The sequence below is a fragment of the Argentina anserina genome, chromosome 6 (assembly GCF_933775445.1).
Source record: "Argentina anserina chromosome 6, drPotAnse1.1, whole genome shotgun sequence".
NCBI classification, from domain to species: domain Eukaryota; kingdom Viridiplantae; phylum Streptophyta; class Magnoliopsida; order Rosales; family Rosaceae; genus Argentina; species Argentina anserina.
Window position 1 is genome coordinate 32012375 of NC_065877.1, and position 19920 is coordinate 32032294.

Consider the following 19920-nt stretch of genomic DNA (forward strand, 5'->3'; position numbering starts at 1 on the left):
CATCATAGATCCAAATCATCTGAAAAAAGAAATATGAAAAACCCAGGTCGATTTGCTTCCTTTTTCTCATCAGTTCTCTATCAAGTCGAGTTTGCTCTTGCAAAATTTTTTTTAAGTTTAATTTTGTTGTAACAGAATTAGTCTCGGTGTTAGTGTCATTTGACTGCCAAATTAAATGAAGAAGTCTCTGTAACGACCCCAAAATTTCGAGTATAAAAACTCAAAATTTGAAAATCGTTAAACACCAAACAATCTCAACGAATCGAAATCATTTAAAATGCCACAGTGGATCATCTCTGAGTTCAAAATAAAACTCAGTCAAACTGATTATTACAATCCAAATTATAATTCAACATTATAACAAATGAAAATGTATAATCCTCACAACAACCTCACAAGATAGTCACACAAAATCCTCGCTCCAGCTGGAAATAAATAACTTCAAGCTCTCTGAGCAGTCCGTCAATTCCCGCTAATCCACATCTGCGGAGTTATCCATTACACCATCGAATTGGTGCACCGGGATTGTAAACACAAACCCGGTAAGCTTTACAGCTCGTATGAGTAAAATGAAAATATATAACTCGCATATCAATATATACGAAAATCCAGAAATCAAACAAATATAAATGCACTCATGAGTCAATGGACGGCCCATCTGGTCGTCCCAAAGAAATATGAAATAAAACGCTCATGAGAAATTAAGTAACCCTTCTGGTTACCCAAATGCATTTATATTACGGGTACCAAGAACGCTGGTACACATCTGTTACCCCTCTCGTAATACACCGCCGATATTGGATAGCCACCCGCTACCCAACATCCAAAACAATCTGAGTACCCATGAGCATATAACCACCCGTTACCTCACATGCAGTACTAAGGCAGATAGACTAGAGCTCTAACTGTATCGTAACTTTCGCCCGGCCAAAGGCTAGGTTTCGACTTGCCAAACACGTACAATAATCTCACATCATATTGTACCAAACATCAGGTCCGAAGACAAATCACATTTTAACAATCTCAATGTTAAAATCACGTACAATAATCTCACATCATATTGTACAAATCAAAATCACATGCTCGATATATCTTGTCATCAAAATGACGTCATCACAATAAATCATAACAGTATATTATATAGCAAACTATATATATATGTATTTATTTACCATTTATACAATGCATATATATAATCCACTATATCATACACATGTCATAATTTATAAACACGTCCGAAGACAAAACGTTTAACAAACCCCATATTAAAATCACATGCTCGTCATCGAAATGACCTATTTCAAATGAATTCATAACAGTATATATTATAGCAAACCATATATATATGTACTTATTACCATTTATACAAAAAATATATAATCCACTATATTGTATACATGTCGTATTTCAATATTTAAAACTTGCAAAAATCTTGGAATCACCGCAAGGGTATATTCGTAAATATGTGAGATTTTACTCACCTTATCGACTCGAGCGTAATTCACAATTTCCGAAGATAATTCCTTTCCTTGATTTATCGATCACCTTGAAAATATAAGAAAAGAATTTAGAAACGTTTCGTAAACCTTTAAATGCCGAAACAGTAATAATCGGTTACTGTTCAGCAATTTTCGGTTTTACGAATTTACTATTCACTGTTAATATTCACTGTTCACGTATTTACTATTTGTGTATTGCTGTACAAATACACATCCAATACATATCTCTGTACGAGTACATACTGTTTACGTATTTCTGTACGTATAAATATTATTCCAAAATACATACTGTTTCAGTAAATATTAATTACTGATTTACCCTTCTGAAATTACTTTTACATTTACTGAAAGTAATTTATATTTACAATTACCGTACATAAATAAAATTTACATTTTTACCCTTCTGGAAAACATTGTTCACGCCGCCGCACGTGGCGGCGCGTAGGGTGCACGCGCCACCTCCGGCAGGCCGCGCGTGGCGCTCACGCGCCACTCACTGTGGCAGTGCGTGGGCCCCACGCGCCGACACTAACCAAGGCGCGTATGACGCCACCGCCGCCCAAAATCTCTTCTCCTTCCTCCCTTCGTTCTTCCCACGGCGTCACACCGTGCCTAGCCACCTCCACGTGTCCACACGCGCCGCCTAAGGCGGCGGTATCCCCAAATGTCCTCCTCCTCCGATTCTCTCCCAAACTTCATCAAATCGATCCCAAAATCATCCACACACATCACAACATCAAATTAAATGCATTCCTTACCCGTACGTTGCCCTAAAATGGCCGGAGAACTCAAGATGTTCGGCGGAGTCCAGATCGTGCGATCTGCGACTTGGGCGATGCGAATCGAGCTCCGGTCGCGCCGTTGGTGGCTCTGGAAGTGAGGAGCGGCGGAGGGGGTGAGCGCCGAGGTCTGCGTTGTCGGGTACGGAGGATGCGGCGGCGAGAATCGTAGGAGGCTCGGTTGTGGCTCGCTGCTTCACGACGACGAGGCAGGGCGTCATGGGCTCGGGGTCCGACGCGGAGGTCCTTGCGTGGTCGTGTGGAGTGGCGGTGAGGACCACGTCGTTCCGTCTGTGGAGATCGCCTGAGGCGATTTGAGGGGGAAGGTGAGATCGGGGAGAGAGAGTCGCGAGGGGGAGAGGGAGGAAGGAGGGAGGCGAGGGTGAAGGGTTTCCAGAAATGGAAACCCTAATCCCAAAAGTTTTCTATTTATACTAGTTTCCAAAATCAGAAACGAACTTCCGACGTTAATAACTTTCACCTCCGATGTCCGATTAGGACGTGTCACATGTCCTCGTACTCGTATCGACGAGCTCTACGACTTTTGTGAAGAAAGTCTTCACAAACGATCGACGGAATAAAAGTTGATATATACGTTGCGGAAACGTTACGTTTTTTTACTAAATAAACGTTCTGAAACGTTTCCGTTCGTGTTTCGAAATTTTGCAAGCAATCCAAATTTCATTTTAATGAATTTCACCACTTAACATAAATTAATCCATCCAAACATCGTTCCGAAAAATCGGGTTATTACAGTCTGATTGGGTAGTAGTTTACTTCCACCTCAAGGCATTGAATAAGTTTCCGTTTTTTCCCATGATGTTAAAAGAGTTAAATAATTAGTAATTACCTGGTAATTAGAGCAGCATATATATGAGCATATTTTCTTCAGTGTGGTAGTTAAGGCATCGATCATGATATCCAAATTCCTCCTTGATGAATCGAACTTTACCTAGGAACGATAATTATGCGTTGATTGACTTTTATCTTAATTATAAAAGGGATAAATTTATGTTTAGAACAAGGGCCAGAAGGTATGAACATGTCGGCTTAATTAACATGTATTAATATATAGAAAATATCATCTTAACTAACATTCAGGAGGGCCGTACGTGCCATCGAAAAATCTCAATTCTCAAAGCTGGCTGTTAGGGTTTATTCTCACTACTTCTGTTTTTGGTCGCACAACCGCAGCGTTCCTTGGGAGGTCGACACTAAAGAATTCTCGATGACGTCGTTTGTGCGGCACACTTCCTTCTCCTCTCGAGGCAAAGAAGGAGCTCGATCCAGAATAAACCTAATTGAGCGCCTTGCAAACCCCTAGGGCAGAAACGTTTTTTATATACTGATATCTATCTAGTATTCTAGTATATGGGATGAGAAGTACATACGTACGAATTCCTAATAGTTTTAGGGTGGTACTGGTCACACACCTCATTTATTAATAAGCGTTAATAAGTATCAAGCTATAAAAATAGATGGGATTCTTCCTATACTTTCGTTAGTCCTATAGATAGTATTTCGTAATGTCAGGACCATCGAAAGCCCTTCCATGCATGTTTAAGAGAAAAGTACGCGCGTGAAACTCAATGAATATTAATTTGATGGCATATATGATTTAATGAACGAAAGAAATATATTATCAGTCTGCTCGGGATATTCAGGCAATGGAATTCCAGCATTTGGTTTTACCTTTCTTAAGATCTGGGATGATATATACCACACAGTAAACGGCAAAAGTTGTGGAAGGACAAACCAGTATCTCACCCTCGATCAACATAGTCGCGACATATCATTTCACCTAATTACTCGTCCAACCCCGGCCCAAATGTTGAAACGATCGACTATATGAATTAACCATGCAATTAACACCAGTACACCACATAGGCAGTTAGGCGCGCACATATGAGTACTCTCCACCAAGTTTGTTTCGGTATGGGTGGTTCGCAGCTCTTCGTGAATCATGAATGCAGAAATGCACAGTTCAAGGAAAATGAATCAATGAAGGCTACACCCATATATGACCTAAACATGCTCTAGGTTCTACCCCATACAACTGATACAGGTTGGGAGAGACAAGTCATTTAAAAAGTTGGGCCGAGCGTATCCATATAGCGCCACACAAGTGTGCAACACATGAAGCACAATAACATCTTAGAAAGTACTAATGGTCTTGCCACAAGAGTACGTATAAGATGTTAATTTCTACTATTCAGTCGGACAGTATGGTTCATATAGTCGGTAATTAAGTGATGAAGATTTGGAGCTGGTGTACCATTGGGTTACAAGTTACAGCCCAGGTTGATTGAGCATATGGTTTCTTTGATCAATATCAACTCACCAGGTGAAAACAATTAGTCCATTGGGTGATTTACCTAATGCAGCCCCTTCACCTCACGTCTTCCCTACAATTTAAAAGCCATAATTTTTTTTTTCTATAGAGTTTCAATAATTGTTGGGAATTAAATTATGGGAAAATGATATATTAAGTAACTCGATAAAATATAGTACCATATATGTAGCTTAGTTGAGTCTCTCCTTCGTAAATGGGAAGATCATCAGTAGTTCAATTGTGATATTATTAGTCAATTTGATTAGTGAAAAGTTGAATTGATAACATGAGCCCAGGGCCGGCCATGGGGGAGTGCCACTGGTGCGGTTGCACAAGCCCCAATCCGGTGAAGACCCTGAATTGAGATTTTACAAAAAAAATGTAATAAATATATTTTAAAATCAATTTAGATACATTAAGCACTTCAGTCCAGTTGCCGAGGGACCTTACATTTTCTTGGTTAAGTTAGCATACGTCTCAGGTTTAAGACCCATCACAGACTAACACTCACATTTTTTTTTAAATCAGTTAGATACCCCTATGTTTATAAATTGCAAAAGAAAAAGGGGTGATGACCAAACACTCTAACCCACCCATAATTCTTTTTTGATCGAGTGGGTAGTGGTTGTGTTAGGGGTTTCAAGTTGCAATTTTTTCTTCTGGTTGAAAAAAAAACCACCCGTAATTCTTTTCTTGTTAATTACCTATACAATTCTGAGTGGCTCATACTAGAAAATATACATCAAGGTATGCTAGCTAAACTTATAAAAAGAGAAGAACATATGATTTGATTCAATCTCAAAAAGGAGGTCTTGATACATTCTTATCAAGAAACCACAAAATATAGCCAATACAAACGCCAATTTAGAGCAAATTCCTAATGAAGAATTAAACAATATACATATATATATATATATATATATATATATATCAGGTCTTCTTGGCTGCGGAGGTTTGCACTAATGGTTTTCATGCGGATTTCCATTTTTACAACATTTTGTTGATTGAATTTCCTCATTTTCATTTTCTAGTATCTAGATAATTTTGTGTAGATCATCTCTGTAAAATTTCAGCCAATTTGGTAATCGTTAAAGCCCTTAAAATTGCGTTTTTTTGTTATAAACATGAACGGTTCAAGTTTGACAAATTTCAGTTCGTCCATTTGTTTTTTTAGTTTAAGGGCCTTAATGATTGCCAAATTGACTGAAATTTTACAGAGATGATCTACACAATATTATCAAGATAGTAGACGGTAGAAATGAGAAATTTTGATCGAAAAGTGGTGCAAAAATGGAAATCCGCACTAAAATCATTAGTGTATGTGGAGGTCCGCACCTAAGAAAAATCTTATATATTTCAATGTAAGCCTCATTTCAAATTTCGCACTATGCCCTTAAATGTTTAGGACCAGCCTTGCATGAGCCTCTGATTCGACATGAAAAATGACGTGGTACTGAGCTTGATGTATGAACTTTGGTAACACTTTTGTCCCGGTAGTCGAAGCAAGAGCTCTTAGGGATGGCTTGAAGGCGGTTTCAGACGGGTTTCAAGGTTATTGAAGTGGAGAGAGACTCCAAACTAGTTATCGATTCCATTAATGGATGTGTACAACCTCCTTGGAGGATTCGGATGATTATCCATGATATCCGATCCTTAGCTAAGAATTTATGTTGTATTAGTTTTAAACACGTCTTTAGAGAGACCAATTTTGTTGCGGATGTTATTTCTAATTTTAGACATTCCTCCTCGAACCATTGAGTTGAAGAAGTACCAATAGAAGCGTAAAGAGCTTTACTATCTAATATAACTTTTCTATCTAATACAATTTTTCTCTCATAAAAAAAACTGAGAGGGTACCCGGGATCCTCAATAATATTATTACCAAGATAGTTTAATAGTGGGGGGGGGGGGGGGGGGGGGGGGGGGGTTCAACATCACAACCATCTTCGAAGAGAGCATTCCGAAGAAAAATATCTTTAAAAAACTTCGCATACAAATCAGATGCTTTTATTATCGAAATGATCCATACAAATAAAAGTCGTCAGCATACAGATCTAATTAACAAAGTTTTAATAAAACACTTGGTTAAAATGTCATATCTTGGCTCATATCGATCCGACACTCAACTTAGTCATTACTTGACTTGGATTACCACTTTTCCAATATTAGAGCTGGTGAAGAGTGACCCTAGTGTCACAGACCTATCTATTCGGCTGCCACACTTGGTCCATGCGGCGCTCCATTCCCATTAAGCCAGCCTTATCTAACGGGGTAATGCACTGATTTCGCCCTGCCTTGGGCTCATCAAGGGATCGGCTCCAGACCCCAACCTGTGTGTAGGGCGGCCAACTCCTTTCTTTGACGTTAAGTCCCCGACTAGCGACAAGCTCTCCGAAATGAACTGGGTCAGCCTGCCTGAACCCCTCGGAAGGAGCAACTATATATCACCCACACTTGTTATCTTGGAGCAAATCTCACATATGCCTGATGTTCTTATAGCCAGCGACGCTCACGATTGACACTCCCGAAAACAGGACGTGACACTAGGCTCACCAAAAATTTGTCAATGTCATGGATGATCTTAACCAAAGACTTGATCTTTCGTTCCTTTAGGTGGCTCTCCATCTCCTTCACGAAATCCCCAAAACGATCCATGTATTCATCATGAAACCTTGCATCTTCACATCTTTTCCTATCATATTTAGCAGATTCCTCACTCCCACTTTCTCCGTCCAAACCAACACATATGCACAAATATAGATAAACCCTTGATCAGTCAAAACGAACCAGAAACAAGCCTTTCTAAAACGCCCATTTCCATAAAAGTGTCTTTTATGTATATTCCATGTCTTCATCTTTCTATACTATCAGTGTTCTACTTGGATCAACTGAGAGCCTGGGAGAGGCCGAGAGGGTGTGGCTCGAAGTTATATGTTCTATAATTCGTTTTGGTTCAGTTTTCCCAAGTGTCGTGAAAAATTCATTATGTCTCGCCCTACCGCAAATTAAACAATATTTATAGTAATAAAAAGATGATTAAATCAATGAACTGATGATATATCAGTTTAACTTGATTATGCGTACCATGTTGTAGCCAGATATCATTCCACAGAGAGGTATCTTTGCATGTTTGTTGACGTGGTTGAGAACAACCTCAAGCTTTTCACCACCAAAATTGTCGAAGTATACATCAATTCCGTTGGGGAAATACCTGAAAATAGCTAGCTAAATTACTATGACAATACAATTAGGTGTATGTTCACTAAGCTTTTACCAGCACTATTAGGCTAGGCTTTTAGCCAGCAGCATTAGGGTTTTTGTATATAGCATTGATCGATCAATTCTAGTTCATGTGGTCTATCAGCAATTTTCTTCCCGTCACTAGTTGCTTCTCAAGGTCGCATGCAGTTATGAGCCGGTACATATATATACGAACTCATGTACTATTAAAAATAGCCAATAATTACTTGGTTAGAGCAGCATCGTAGTCTGTCTCCGTATGATAGTTGAATGCATCATCACACCCAAATTCGTCCTTTATGAGCCTTATCTGCATGGATTATCGACAGTATCAGTTCAGACTTCTGTGTCTAAGTATAATAACACTTTCGATTGACGTATTTGAATCCCCCTATTGTACGTGAATGCATTGATTAATTAATTGATTAAACATGTTAATGATTCAGGTATTTATATAGGGGTAAGATATACAAATTTGTATCGATTTCTAATAGGCGCAAACGCACCTACAAAAATACCCTACTATGGAATCAATTATATCAATGTAGTAAATGACAAATAAGGGTCATTACCCCCAGATGATTGGTAAAACTAAGACTTAAAAACACAAACAGGCGCGTAAACTAGAAATCTGACAGACTCGACATAGGAGCGGAAACCCAATTAATTAGCTAATTTAGACGCAACCAAAAATTACGAAATTAAATACACACTAACTAAACACAATGGCGGACTACCATACAAATTCTGACGATATTTGGAATTGGTTGGATTGGTGAAAACAAATAAATAAGACATAAATATTGCTTAAAACATAATATTAAAAAGTAAATATGGATGTAGATATGAGAAAAACAATAACTAGGAACTTCTCTCCACCACTAGATATGTTTTAATCACCCCAAAACAATGTCAATAATTATAGATGAATGCACTCACAGTTAAGCCAATGTCATTAGGTCATTAATGATATCGACTTAACTATATTCTCAATTAATTGATCTATGAAATGTCGGTATCTAGACCAAAATAATTAAAACCGTGAAGTTCTAAGAACTTTTGAGTAACAACAAAGAATCTAAGGTCAATGTCGGTAGTCTTAGATTACTAAGGAATCACTTCACACAAATACCTGCAAAGAACTTGTTATCTCTCACAGAATATGCAACAATATGTCGGTCATATACATATTCAAGATAATAAAACCCTAAAACATGTATCAAAGTATCGACCCAATGAGACATGCAATAGAATTATCAATGAACAATCAGTGAAGAAATTCTCATCTAAAATTATATAAATTAATTAGAGTTTGGAATTGAAGACATATCCAAGAACTTTGATTAGCCCCTAACTATCAAGGAATTTAGTTACACATAATCTTGAATAAAAGCATCAAAAAATACATGAGAGATGAATTAAAGGAGAAGAGACCGAACTTCATTTTTCTTGTGGAGGCTTGATGAGATTTTAGCACCTTGATGAGATGTGGGTTGTAGCTTGAGGAGATTGAAGATGACTTCACTTCGGTTCTCCTTGTCCGTCTTCTCCCATTTATCTTCTCTCTTTATCTCTCTCTCTCTCTCTCTCTCTCTATCTCTCTCTCTCTCTCTCTCTCTCTCTCTCTCTCTCTCTCTCTCTCTCATGGTTGGTTGTGGAAAAATGGTGTGTTTTGAGATGGTGGTGATGGAGGTTTTTCTAGAGGAGAATGATGGTGGAAAAAGTAGACAAAAGTGGAGATAATGATGTAGTGAGTTGAGTGGTTGGTCATGGAAGGAAGTTGGTGATCATGAAAGAAGTGGATGATCATGGAGGAAGTGGGTGATAAAGAATGAAGTGATGAACCTAAAGGTGATGATTACACCCAAAATAAAATCAGATTTTTACATAATATAGGTTTAGATTTTTGGACAATAGGGATCCATGATTTTATGAGAAATAGAGAAAAATTGTGTAGTTAAATCTCAACTAAAAAAATGTGATATAGTTGTGATAGAACAATGTGTTGCTCCTCCATAAAATTAGGCCGAAAATGCATGACACCACTAAAAATAGTAGTGCTCGAAAAATTACCGGAATTTCACATTTTTCTCTTTTTGTCAACATATTCGAGTTAGGAATTGGATTTCCCTCTCTTTCATCTCTCTTCTTCTATATTCCACTTCAAAATATCTAAAAACAAATAAAGTTAATCAAAAATATAAAAAGATAACAAAATAACTAAATAAAATGAATAATTAACACAATAAAAATCACATAAATACGTGACTATCATCTAATTACCAGAATCAGACAAGTACTGACATATAAGTTCACATGCAGAACCAGCAAAATTAGGAAGCTACCACAGCTAAATAACAGTCTTGAAGTTAATTTGTGTTGATTCTTTTGCAAAAACAATCTTCAGATCGATTTGGAATTTTAGATTCCAATTTAGAATACGATTTGAGGCACTGAGGGCTGAGGCTGTGAGTGGAGTTGAAAAGGCTGATGTTGCTGTAGGCGCTCGGTGGTATGTCGACTAGAATCACTAGATATCAAACAACACAAATACACAATGATGTAATATTGCAATTATATATATACATGCTGGTAGAGTGGTAGGGCATATTTGATAGTTGATACGTACCCACCTCGTACCATATTGTTGAGAATGGACAGGCTCTACTGCTCTAGAGACTAGAGTACGTACTGTAAAACAGCAATGCTGCTTGTCATCTATTGATTAACATTATTGTTCTGTAGTGTTACGGAAATTTCCAAACAAACGATCTTTATTAGGTTATTAGATAGATGACCGATATGTACGTCTTGCCTTAGTTGTTTGTAGAAAAAGATTTTAACGTGGTAATAATCAACGTTACACACTGCAAGTGAAAATTCGAATCTGCCAATGAAAGATAAATAATGCTTACCTTGTCGTCGGATCCAGTGCTTCCGACAACCCTACATCCATTGAGCTTGGCCAACTGCCCTGCATACACCCCAACGACCCCAGCTGCGGCTGAAATGAACACATTCGACCCAGGTAGTAAGGGCTCTGCCACCGCCTCAATCCCCACCCACGCTGCAAAATTCAGGTGTCACAACTCTGAAATTTCGAATGATAAAAATTTTTGAATTCGAAGTCATGATAGCTCTAAAACAATCTTAAATATAATGAAATCATCTTACAACAACAGTGTATCGAAACTGAGTTCATAGTACGACTCTATTGACTTGAATAATATATTACCAGTTTATACACTCAAATATTAAAACAATTGGAAATGTAATATTCACTCAATCTTCACCACACACAGAAGAAAAAAACCCTTAGTGATCCTCCGAATAAGCTCTCTGAGCCAGCTAACTCCACATGCAGGACTACCCCCTACACCATCGTATTGGTGCACTGAGATTGTAAATACAAACCCGGTAAGTTTTGCAGCCCGTATGAGTAAACTAACAGTATAACATACATTGCATACAAATGAAATATGATAGATAACATTTAAAAACAAACGTACTCATGTGACACTCGGCAACCCATCTGTTACCCAATATTATTTAGAAATATGTGTAATCATGAGACACTGGGCAACCCATCTGTTATCCAAAATCATTTTAAAACATTGGTACTCATGAGACCCAAGCAACCCATATGTTACCCCTCATGCAGTACACCGACAGACACTGGGCAGCTCATCTGTACCCAATGTCACTAAAAAAATATTGGTACTCATGAGACTCAGGCAACCCATTTGTTACCCCTCATCTAGTACACCGGCAGACAGACTAGAGTTCTAACTGATCGTAACCGACACTCGACCAAAGTTTGGTTCCGATTTACTGCCAATAACGTCTGAAGACCAGAAAACGTTTTAACAAGACTCAATGTTAAAATATGTACAATATAACAATCCACAAATGTTTATGTACTACAACCAAGCGACTTTTGCACAACAATATAAGTATTGTCACTCCAATAATCCGTTATACGGGAAGATACGTTATCTCCCTTCTGGTCTCATCCACCACAATTAATTGAACATAATACAACCTCATAATTTAAATAAACACTGTAACATTATATAATATAGCAACCCATATATATGTATCGTATTTACCATTTTCGTACACATACACAACCCACTATATTATATAGATGTCACAGTTCAGTCTTTTTAAGAAATCAAAAATATGAGTCACCGCCAAGGGTAGACTCGTCATAGTGAGATTTACTCACATTCACCATAGTCCATAATCACTAAAACCTTTTTTAAATCATTTATTAAAATAGCGTTTTAATTACCCATGAACCGTAAACGATCAAATTCACGTAATTTAAACCAAAACATATTTTTAAAATAATTTTTATAACTAGTGATGCAACGACTATGGTGACAACTCAAACTAAATTCAATAATTATAATACTACTTCGATCTGATGATCATTGTGAGGTTTACTCACCTTATTTCCGGCGTGCAACTTCCACGACACTGAAAGTGATTCCCTCACTCGTTTCGTCAGTCATCTAATAGCATGATAAAATGCTCAGAAAATTATACGTAAAATATAAGGTGACGTTCAGTACAGCTAAATGTTGTTCATAAAATATTGTTCACAGAACATTGTACATGTTACTGTTTACTAAACATTGTTCGGGTTTTCTGTTTTACAAACACTGGTCACAATATTGTTCATGAACATTGTTCATAGTCTTGTTCATGAACATTATTCACAATCATGTTCATGCGCCACTGTTTCCCGACCATCACCAATGACCACTAAATTTTACCACAACAATCTAAATGACATTTCTAACAATTTTCTAGTTCACAACAAAGTTTAAATCAAAGCTTAAAACCTCCAATTTCGGAATTTCCTAAAAATCCCAAATCAAGAACTCTAGAATTGAAATTTCTTGGTTCAAGTTATTACCCTTTGATTTAGCTCAAAACCTTTGCAGGGGTTGTTGACGACGTTGAGGTAAGGATTTTGAGACCGGTGCTGAATCCTAAACTCGCCGGAAAACCTCAGAAATTATTTCTTTGATGGTGTTGTCATCACCCATACCATGCTCCTTCATAGCAGCCTCTAATTCATCTCTTGTTATATACCTGTCAGTTGAAATTGATAGTGATGAACTGATTAACTTCCCTCTATGAAAAAATGATGTAGAATACAAACCCTGCAATACTTCTGCTCTTGTAAATCAATCAAGTAATTAAAACTTGATAAGAAGCATAAACCCATTCAGATAGATAGAATTTTATATTAAGATTTTTCAACTCACCCACTGCTATCCTTGTCAAAATACTGAAATGCTTTGTACAGGTGTTCATCTCTCTCTAGTCTCTGTCTATGCATAGTAGCAGATATAAATTCAATGTAGTCAATCGATCTATTTCCATCAACATCAGCCTGACATGTATAAACAAGATTTACAACAGTGCTAGTCATTTAAGAAAAAGCAATGCATAATAGCTGAAGATAAACTCATTGAGTTCTAGCAAGTCATAACAGTAATCATATTGATGTATGTATGTTGGTTTTGTGTTTTGGATTTGAGCACAGTATGACCAGATCTGGTCCAGTATCTTAATAAAGTGCTATTGTTTAATATGCAGAAGAAGATTAATGAGGAGTTCAACAAGGTGATGAGAGAAGTGAAGGAGAAGCACCATGACCATCCGGAAGAGATGTATATCAACTATTTTGACGTTCCCATTCAAGCTCAAGTTCTTCGAGATGCACTGGGACATCGGAACAATGGTCATATTCGGGGGTTGGGAGGAGCATGCAGCTTTGGTGTGACTTATTCATCACATGCTTCAGCCTCACGTCGCCAATCAGCTGTCATGGTTGATGAAGAGGTCGAACAAGCTAAGCAAGAAGCCAAAAAGCGAAGGAGGAGGCCCGAAAGGCAAGAGAGGAATTTGTACAAGCCAATGAGAAGCTCAAGTGGGTGATGAAATTCATGTTGGAGACATTTGGATGTGAGCCACCATCATTCCCGCCTCAGCGTCCCTCAAATGAAGATGAGGATGAAGGTGGTGAGAATGGTTCCCTTAGCATTGGTAGTTGAATTTCTTAATTGCTTAAACTGTGTACTAGCCTAGCACTATGATTTTTTGTACAAAGATAGATCATCCTCTATATATGATTGTTTGTATGTGATATATGGATGTAGATCACCATCTAAACTCAATGATCTACAAAAACTTGCTTGCTAGCTAGGTCATTGTACTCAAGGGACCCTTTATATATATATGATAATCTTGTTTGAAATTGATCATTCACATCAATATTTGATTTATTATATTAGATTCAAATTATAATCCATTTAATACAAATTAATTATTAAAAAATAAATAAGAACAGTAAGGTAACAAACTCTTTTCTCGTTGGCTTATATTTCGCCGTCTTACACCTAAGTTAACGACAAATTTTGTCACTACAGATCATCAAAATTTGTTGGCTAACAAACATGGTGACGACAACAAGTTGTCGTCTAAGTACTGCAATTCGTCATCTTAGATATCAGGTAACATAATACATCTCGTCACTTAAGAATTACACATTGTCAGTTTAGTAGTAACGTGACAACAAATATGTCGTCATTTAAATATTAAAATTTCGTCATCTTAATAATAAAGTGACAAGCGTAGTTTTGTCATCTTACCTGTGAGCTTAGGCGACGAAATACCTAATATTGTCATCTAAGTACTTGGGTGACAGCGTCTACTTGACGGAACTTAGATGACAAAAAATTTGTTGCCTAATGACTTAATACGACGAAAATAAGAACTTATGCGACGAAATGTCGTCATCTAAGTCATTAATTCTGGTAGTGTGAAGAACACAACCGGATCACCGTCGGGTTTCCGGGCCGACTTCCGGACTTCGATGTGTGGAACCGGCGTGCTACTCCACGATCCACCACCACAGGGAGGCGCGCAAGAAGGAGACGAAGCGATCTGGGTTGGCCCGGTCACCTGAAACCGTTAGAGTCGGCCGGAAAAATTGGGTCGGGTCGGAAGAAAATTTTCGCCTTTGAAGGCGCGAGTGCAGAGAGAGGGGGAGAAAAAAAATGGGGTTATTACAAATACATCATTATAAGAGATGAGTAACAACAGTTACAATGTTAGAATGATACTCCGGTGTATGGTAATCTTTCAACTGTCATGTTGTTTTTCTTTTTTTCACAGGAGGCGGATTTTCAGGCCGGGATTATCTTAGAGGAAAGAAACTAATCACGTACGTACCTAGCGTACTGATGCATTCAGGCAATGGAATCCCAGCGTCTGGATCAATCTTTCTTATTAAAGCCTGCGATGATACCACACAAAATTCAGCAAAAGAAATGAAGGGACAGAGCACTATGTCACCTTCCACAGTTACTATCCTCTGAACGAACTACCCTTCCAACGCCAAATCCTGAAACAACCTGCATTACAATTACAGCAGATACAAATTAAGATAATGTGAGTGAACTTTATAAATATATATAAAGTCATCCATGAGTACGTGATACATAGCTAGTTAATTAACCTCGTTGAGGTTGCTGCTTCTCAAGTATGGATCGAGGGAGATGAAGAGGGTCTCAAGGATGACATGCTGTTCGGGGATTGAATCGAGGGCAAGGGAGATTTTGACTGTGCGGAGTTTGAGATGATCGGAGGTCGGAACACCTTCAGGCGCATAAACAGCCATGTACCACTCTCTACTCTCTACCACTCCTCATATCTTCACTAATCTCTCGCTCACCTTCTAGGTTCTCTTCTAGATGTTTGTTAGGTCCATAGAAATGCATCTTCGATATATAATGGAGGACATAGTGACCTTCTCCCAGTCCCTACGTACGTTCATGTACGTGCTTAATTGCAACCCGAGTGAATTACGCTAGAAATTGGCTTACGAAAAAATCCAAGCAGAGAACCGGATCTTACTCATTAATTAAGGCTTTTCAAAGTGGATTAATGGGAGTTAGAATTTGGTAAAACCTAACACGCACGATAATACTTAACACTGCAGTAGGTAAAACAACGACCGAGTAGTGATCACTAGTGAGTACAAGATGGAAGAGACATCATCACATTTTGGTCGGTGATCAAATCAAGATTTCTGATAGATCCTTTATAAAAGGATGGAAAAAAAACGCTAGAAGGAGGGTTCGAACCTCCGACCTTGTGGTTAACAGCCACACGCTCTAACCAGCTGAGCTATTCCAGCTTATGTTACGTTTTCAATTCTATTAAAATTTAATATTATTTGTTTCCCACTAAAGTTTCAATTAAACTTTCATGCTACGTATTGTTATGTGTTCCTCAAAAACGGCCAGGCTCGTCTGTGATAGTAGGAGAACAGCGAATTACATAATGTAATCCATGGAAAGTGGAATGTAAGGAAGACCGTTAGTCTATTTTGGTCGTGAGGTCCATCAGATCAAAGAGAACTTTTCGGTTCCCAGAAAGCGCGGGATCTTTGATGATCACTGCCTTTGAATGGTTGAAATGAAATATATACCAGATATGGACATTGCGAATCTCACAAAGCATTTCTAATTTTGATCGTTTTCTAGGTATATATAATCTTTCTAATCCAACCAAGAACTATATATTTAGATAGTTTTGTCAAGATATAAACTTATAATTCCCGTAAGTATCTTCATTGTTTTTTATCATCACTAGTTGTCCGAGATCGAATAGGTACTCTAGCTCTTCCACTCAGTTTCTTTGTCAATTTATTTGATATGGCTCAATCACTGGATTTGATATAAGAAAAACCTGTTTCTCGATCATGGATGATTTTATGTACGTAGTTCGGTTTCCAAATTACAAGATCTTTTTTAAGAGGTCTCTTTCACAGCTAACTGAAAAGAATTGCAGGCACCATGGGACTATTTGGAGGCTCATCCGGTTCGGAAGATGAGAATGAAAAAATCCGATCAGGATTAGAAGAGGAAGAGGAAGAGATAGAGGAAGAGATAGAGGAGGAGATAGAGAAAGAGGTAGAGGTAGAGGAAGAGATAGAAGAAGAGATGGAGAAAGAGATAGAGAGAGAGGAAGAGATGGAGAAAGAGGAAGAGGAAAAGATAGAGGAAGAGATAGAGAAAGAGGTAGAGGAAGAGATGGAGAAAGAGAGAGAACTAGAGGAAGAGGAAGAGGAAGAGATGGAGAAAGAGATAGAGAAAGAGGAAGAGGAAGAGATAGAGGAAGAGCTGGAGAAAGAGAGAGAGGAAGAGGAAGAGATGGAGAAAGAGAAAGAGGAAGAGGAAGAGATGGAGAAAGAGATAGAGAGAGAGGAAGAGATAGAAGAGATGGAGAGAGAGATAGAGGAAGAGGAGGTGGAGAAAGAGGTAGAGAGAGAGGAAGAGGAAGAGATAGAGAGAGAGATAGAGGAAGAGGAAGAGTTGGAGAAAGAGGAAGAGGAAGAGATGGAGAGAGAGATAGAGGAAGAGGAAGAGGAAGAGATACAGAGAGAGATAGAGAGAGAGGAAGAGTTGGTGAAAGAGATAGAGGAAGAGGAAGAGATAGAGGAAGAGATGGAGAAAGAGATAGAGGAAGAGGAAGAGATGGAGAAAGAGGTAGAGGAAGAGATAGAGGAAGAAGAAGAAGAAGAAGAATAAGGGCACCAGAGCTAGGCTCATGTCAAAGGCAAAAAGAGGATTATTCAGAAAAGTCAATGGCTTGTAAAGTTCTTGGCTTGTCCATCTGAACCTCAATGCGCGTACACATTATGAATATATTGTATCCAAAGTCAATTTTGCAACACATTTACACACAATGACAGTTCTCTTTTTTTATGAATAATCCAGCTTCATTGCGCACAAATCCTTCCTTGTATTGTATTTACATACCATTCCATTCTATGTTAGAAACTAATAATCACAGCTCAGATGAATCTAACAGGAAGAAAAGATAGAAAAAAGATAACACATAATCAATCTGAGGAAACACGTTTCTTCATAGAAAATAAAGGGTCATTAACTCGAAACTAAAGACTTCTGTCTCAGCAAATGCATCAGCGCAGAATATAGAAGTAAAATTAATTACAACTCTTCAAGTAATTTCTATATCACCATTCAGCATAATTCAGCACGTTCCAAACGTGCTCTCGCCACTGTATGTCATATAAAGAAAACCATCTTCTTCCTTATTTTCCTCATAAATTGCAGACAACAAAGCAGCTGCAACAAAACAATAAACACACATTACAGAACTTAGAAAGGAGAAAGTATTGAAATGTGATGGTAATTCATTGTTGTGTTTCCTCTTACCTGTGGGTGGCAAAATATTATTAACGAAAATGAAAATTGCTTTGTCGGGATCAAGCTTCACTTTTTTCCGGAGCACCCACACAAACTGCCCAACTGTAAGATCAACAGGCACCAGGTATCTATATTCAAGCAAATAAGGTAACATAGAATTTAGTACTTCTATTACCATACATGTACAGTCACCACACACACGAAGAGAGAATAGGAACTTGTCTCAGATACAGAATGAACAAAAATAATATAATAAAAAAAAATACTAATCATCAACCAAAGGACGATCATTAAAAGAATCTGCTGTTTTTACAAAATTATGGGGTACAGACTATAAAAATTAACTAAAAAGCGTACAAACTCGAGCATCAATTACATTGATGAACCTACATCTATGATATCATAAATAGAAGCAAAGAAGATGGCCAGGCCAAAATTAATATCAGATCAGTGAATTTTTGGAATTTTGGACAACTTACTTTTTCTTCTCAATATCAGGCACATCAGTCTTTGCAGCCTTTTCAACAATCACCTACAGACGACAACGAATTTCAAAACAAAACAGAGGAGAAACATAAAATTAAAACTGCAAGAGCAAAGAAGAATCATACCGGTATTCTATCTGGATGCTGCTCTCTGATGCGACCAGCTTCTGCCAGCCTTTCATCTTGAAAAAGAAAAAAAAAAGGACACAAACTGACATAAGTGTGACAATTACAACCTTTTTTTCTGCTAATTAAGCAGTCATGCTTATGATTTCCATTGTTTGCCTGCATATGCACATCTTAAAACTAAACGGATGATAAAACACAAACTAAGCACGGGGCATGGCCAGTCATAACAATCAACATGCATGAATCTTATTTAATCAAAGCATAGAGCCAATCTTTGTTAACAATGCACATACTAACGTTCCGAATAACTTACTTGAGATCAACAGAACATACCGGTTTCCTAAATAATCATATACCAATAATTCACGATATTATTTTTCCCGCATAGAATCTTGCAACTGTTTTACTTCTTCGTCTTTCAAGAATTTCATAGCAAACCAAAGAACATTACAGGCTTCAAGAACCGAATTTTCGCAATTATAGAAGAACCCAGATGGAAAAACTAAAAACTCCAAAGGCAATTCCTCTGTTTCATACAACCAAATTTTAAGTTTTTTAACTTCGACATTGTCTCGGAACCTAATTTATTCAATATAAAGTTCCTGAAATACAAACTCAACCGAAACATTTTAAAGATTAAACATGGAACCCAGAAACAAGAACAATAAAAATTCAAAAGCTTCAAGCAGAGTAATTGAGAGAGTTAAGACAGAGGGTTAAGATTTAAGAAGAAGAAGAAGAAGAAGAAGAAGAGACGAATACGAACCGAAAGAGTTTTCGGACTTGTAGGACGAGTTGGCCGTGACAACGCTTCTGCTAAAACCCAGCATTGGGATATCGACGAGGAGAGAATTAGGGTTCAAATCAATGGGGGTTCTTTCAATTTATAGTTTTTTGAAAATAAATCGCGGTGTTATTCTTTTTTATATTAATTTTTAAAAACAATTCTTATTTTGGGCATTTTCGATTGAAATTCTAAAAGAGGGTCTTGTCTTGCCTTCCCGGCATTTTCGATTGGGCTACAAATATTTATGCAATTTTATGATGTAGAAGACAAGGTAATTTTGTGATACAAGTTCACAACATGTGTTATGTGTGTTACTTAAAAAAAATGAGATATTTATGTGAAATCCGGACTTAAATTGAGTCTTGATAATGGTGGGACTTTGTTACAGGAGAATGGTCCGTACATGTACTCGA

At 37.6% G+C, this 19920-nt stretch overlaps 1 protein-coding gene, 1 non-coding gene and 1 pseudogene across 2 annotated transcripts; all 3 read right to left on the minus strand.

Annotated features, from left to right (window-relative positions):
- Positions 1-6744: 6744 nt before the first annotated feature.
- Positions 6745-16375, minus strand: LOC126797313 (NADPH-dependent oxidoreductase 2-alkenal reductase-like; annotated as a pseudogene).
- On the minus strand, positions 15995-16068 carry TRNAN-GUU (transfer RNA asparagine (anticodon GUU)). Its single transcript has one exon. It is a non-coding gene; the product is annotated as a tRNA-Asn (tRNA).
- A 1366-nt stretch (positions 16376-17741) lies between the features above and the next one.
- On the minus strand, positions 17742-19583 carry LOC126799266 (autophagy-related protein 8B-like). The gene is made up of 5 exons (XM_050526432.1): positions 19487-19583; positions 18718-18773; positions 18586-18638; positions 18116-18234; positions 17742-18025 (listed from the first exon to the last, which is right to left on the minus strand). Exons 1-5 carry the CDS (start codon positions 19548-19550, stop codon positions 17931-17933), a joined length of 387 nt encoding a protein of 128 aa, XP_050382389.1. The 5' UTR covers positions 19551-19583; the 3' UTR covers positions 17742-17930.
- Between the last annotated feature and the right edge of the window lie 337 nt (positions 19584-19920).

Coding starts and splice junctions, on each gene's coding strand:
- LOC126799266 (XM_050526432.1), bottom strand. CDS start 19,550: ATGCTGGGTTTTAGCAGAAGCGTTGTCACGGCCAACTCGTCCTACAAG. Junction 18,774..19,486: donor CAAGTCCGAAAACTCTTTCG/GTTCGTATTCGT, acceptor TTCTTTTTCAAG/ATGAAAGGCTGGCAGAAGCT. Junction 18,639..18,717: donor AGCATCCAGATAGAATACCG/GTATGATTCTTC, acceptor TGTCGTCTGTAG/GTGATTGTTGAAAAGGCTGC.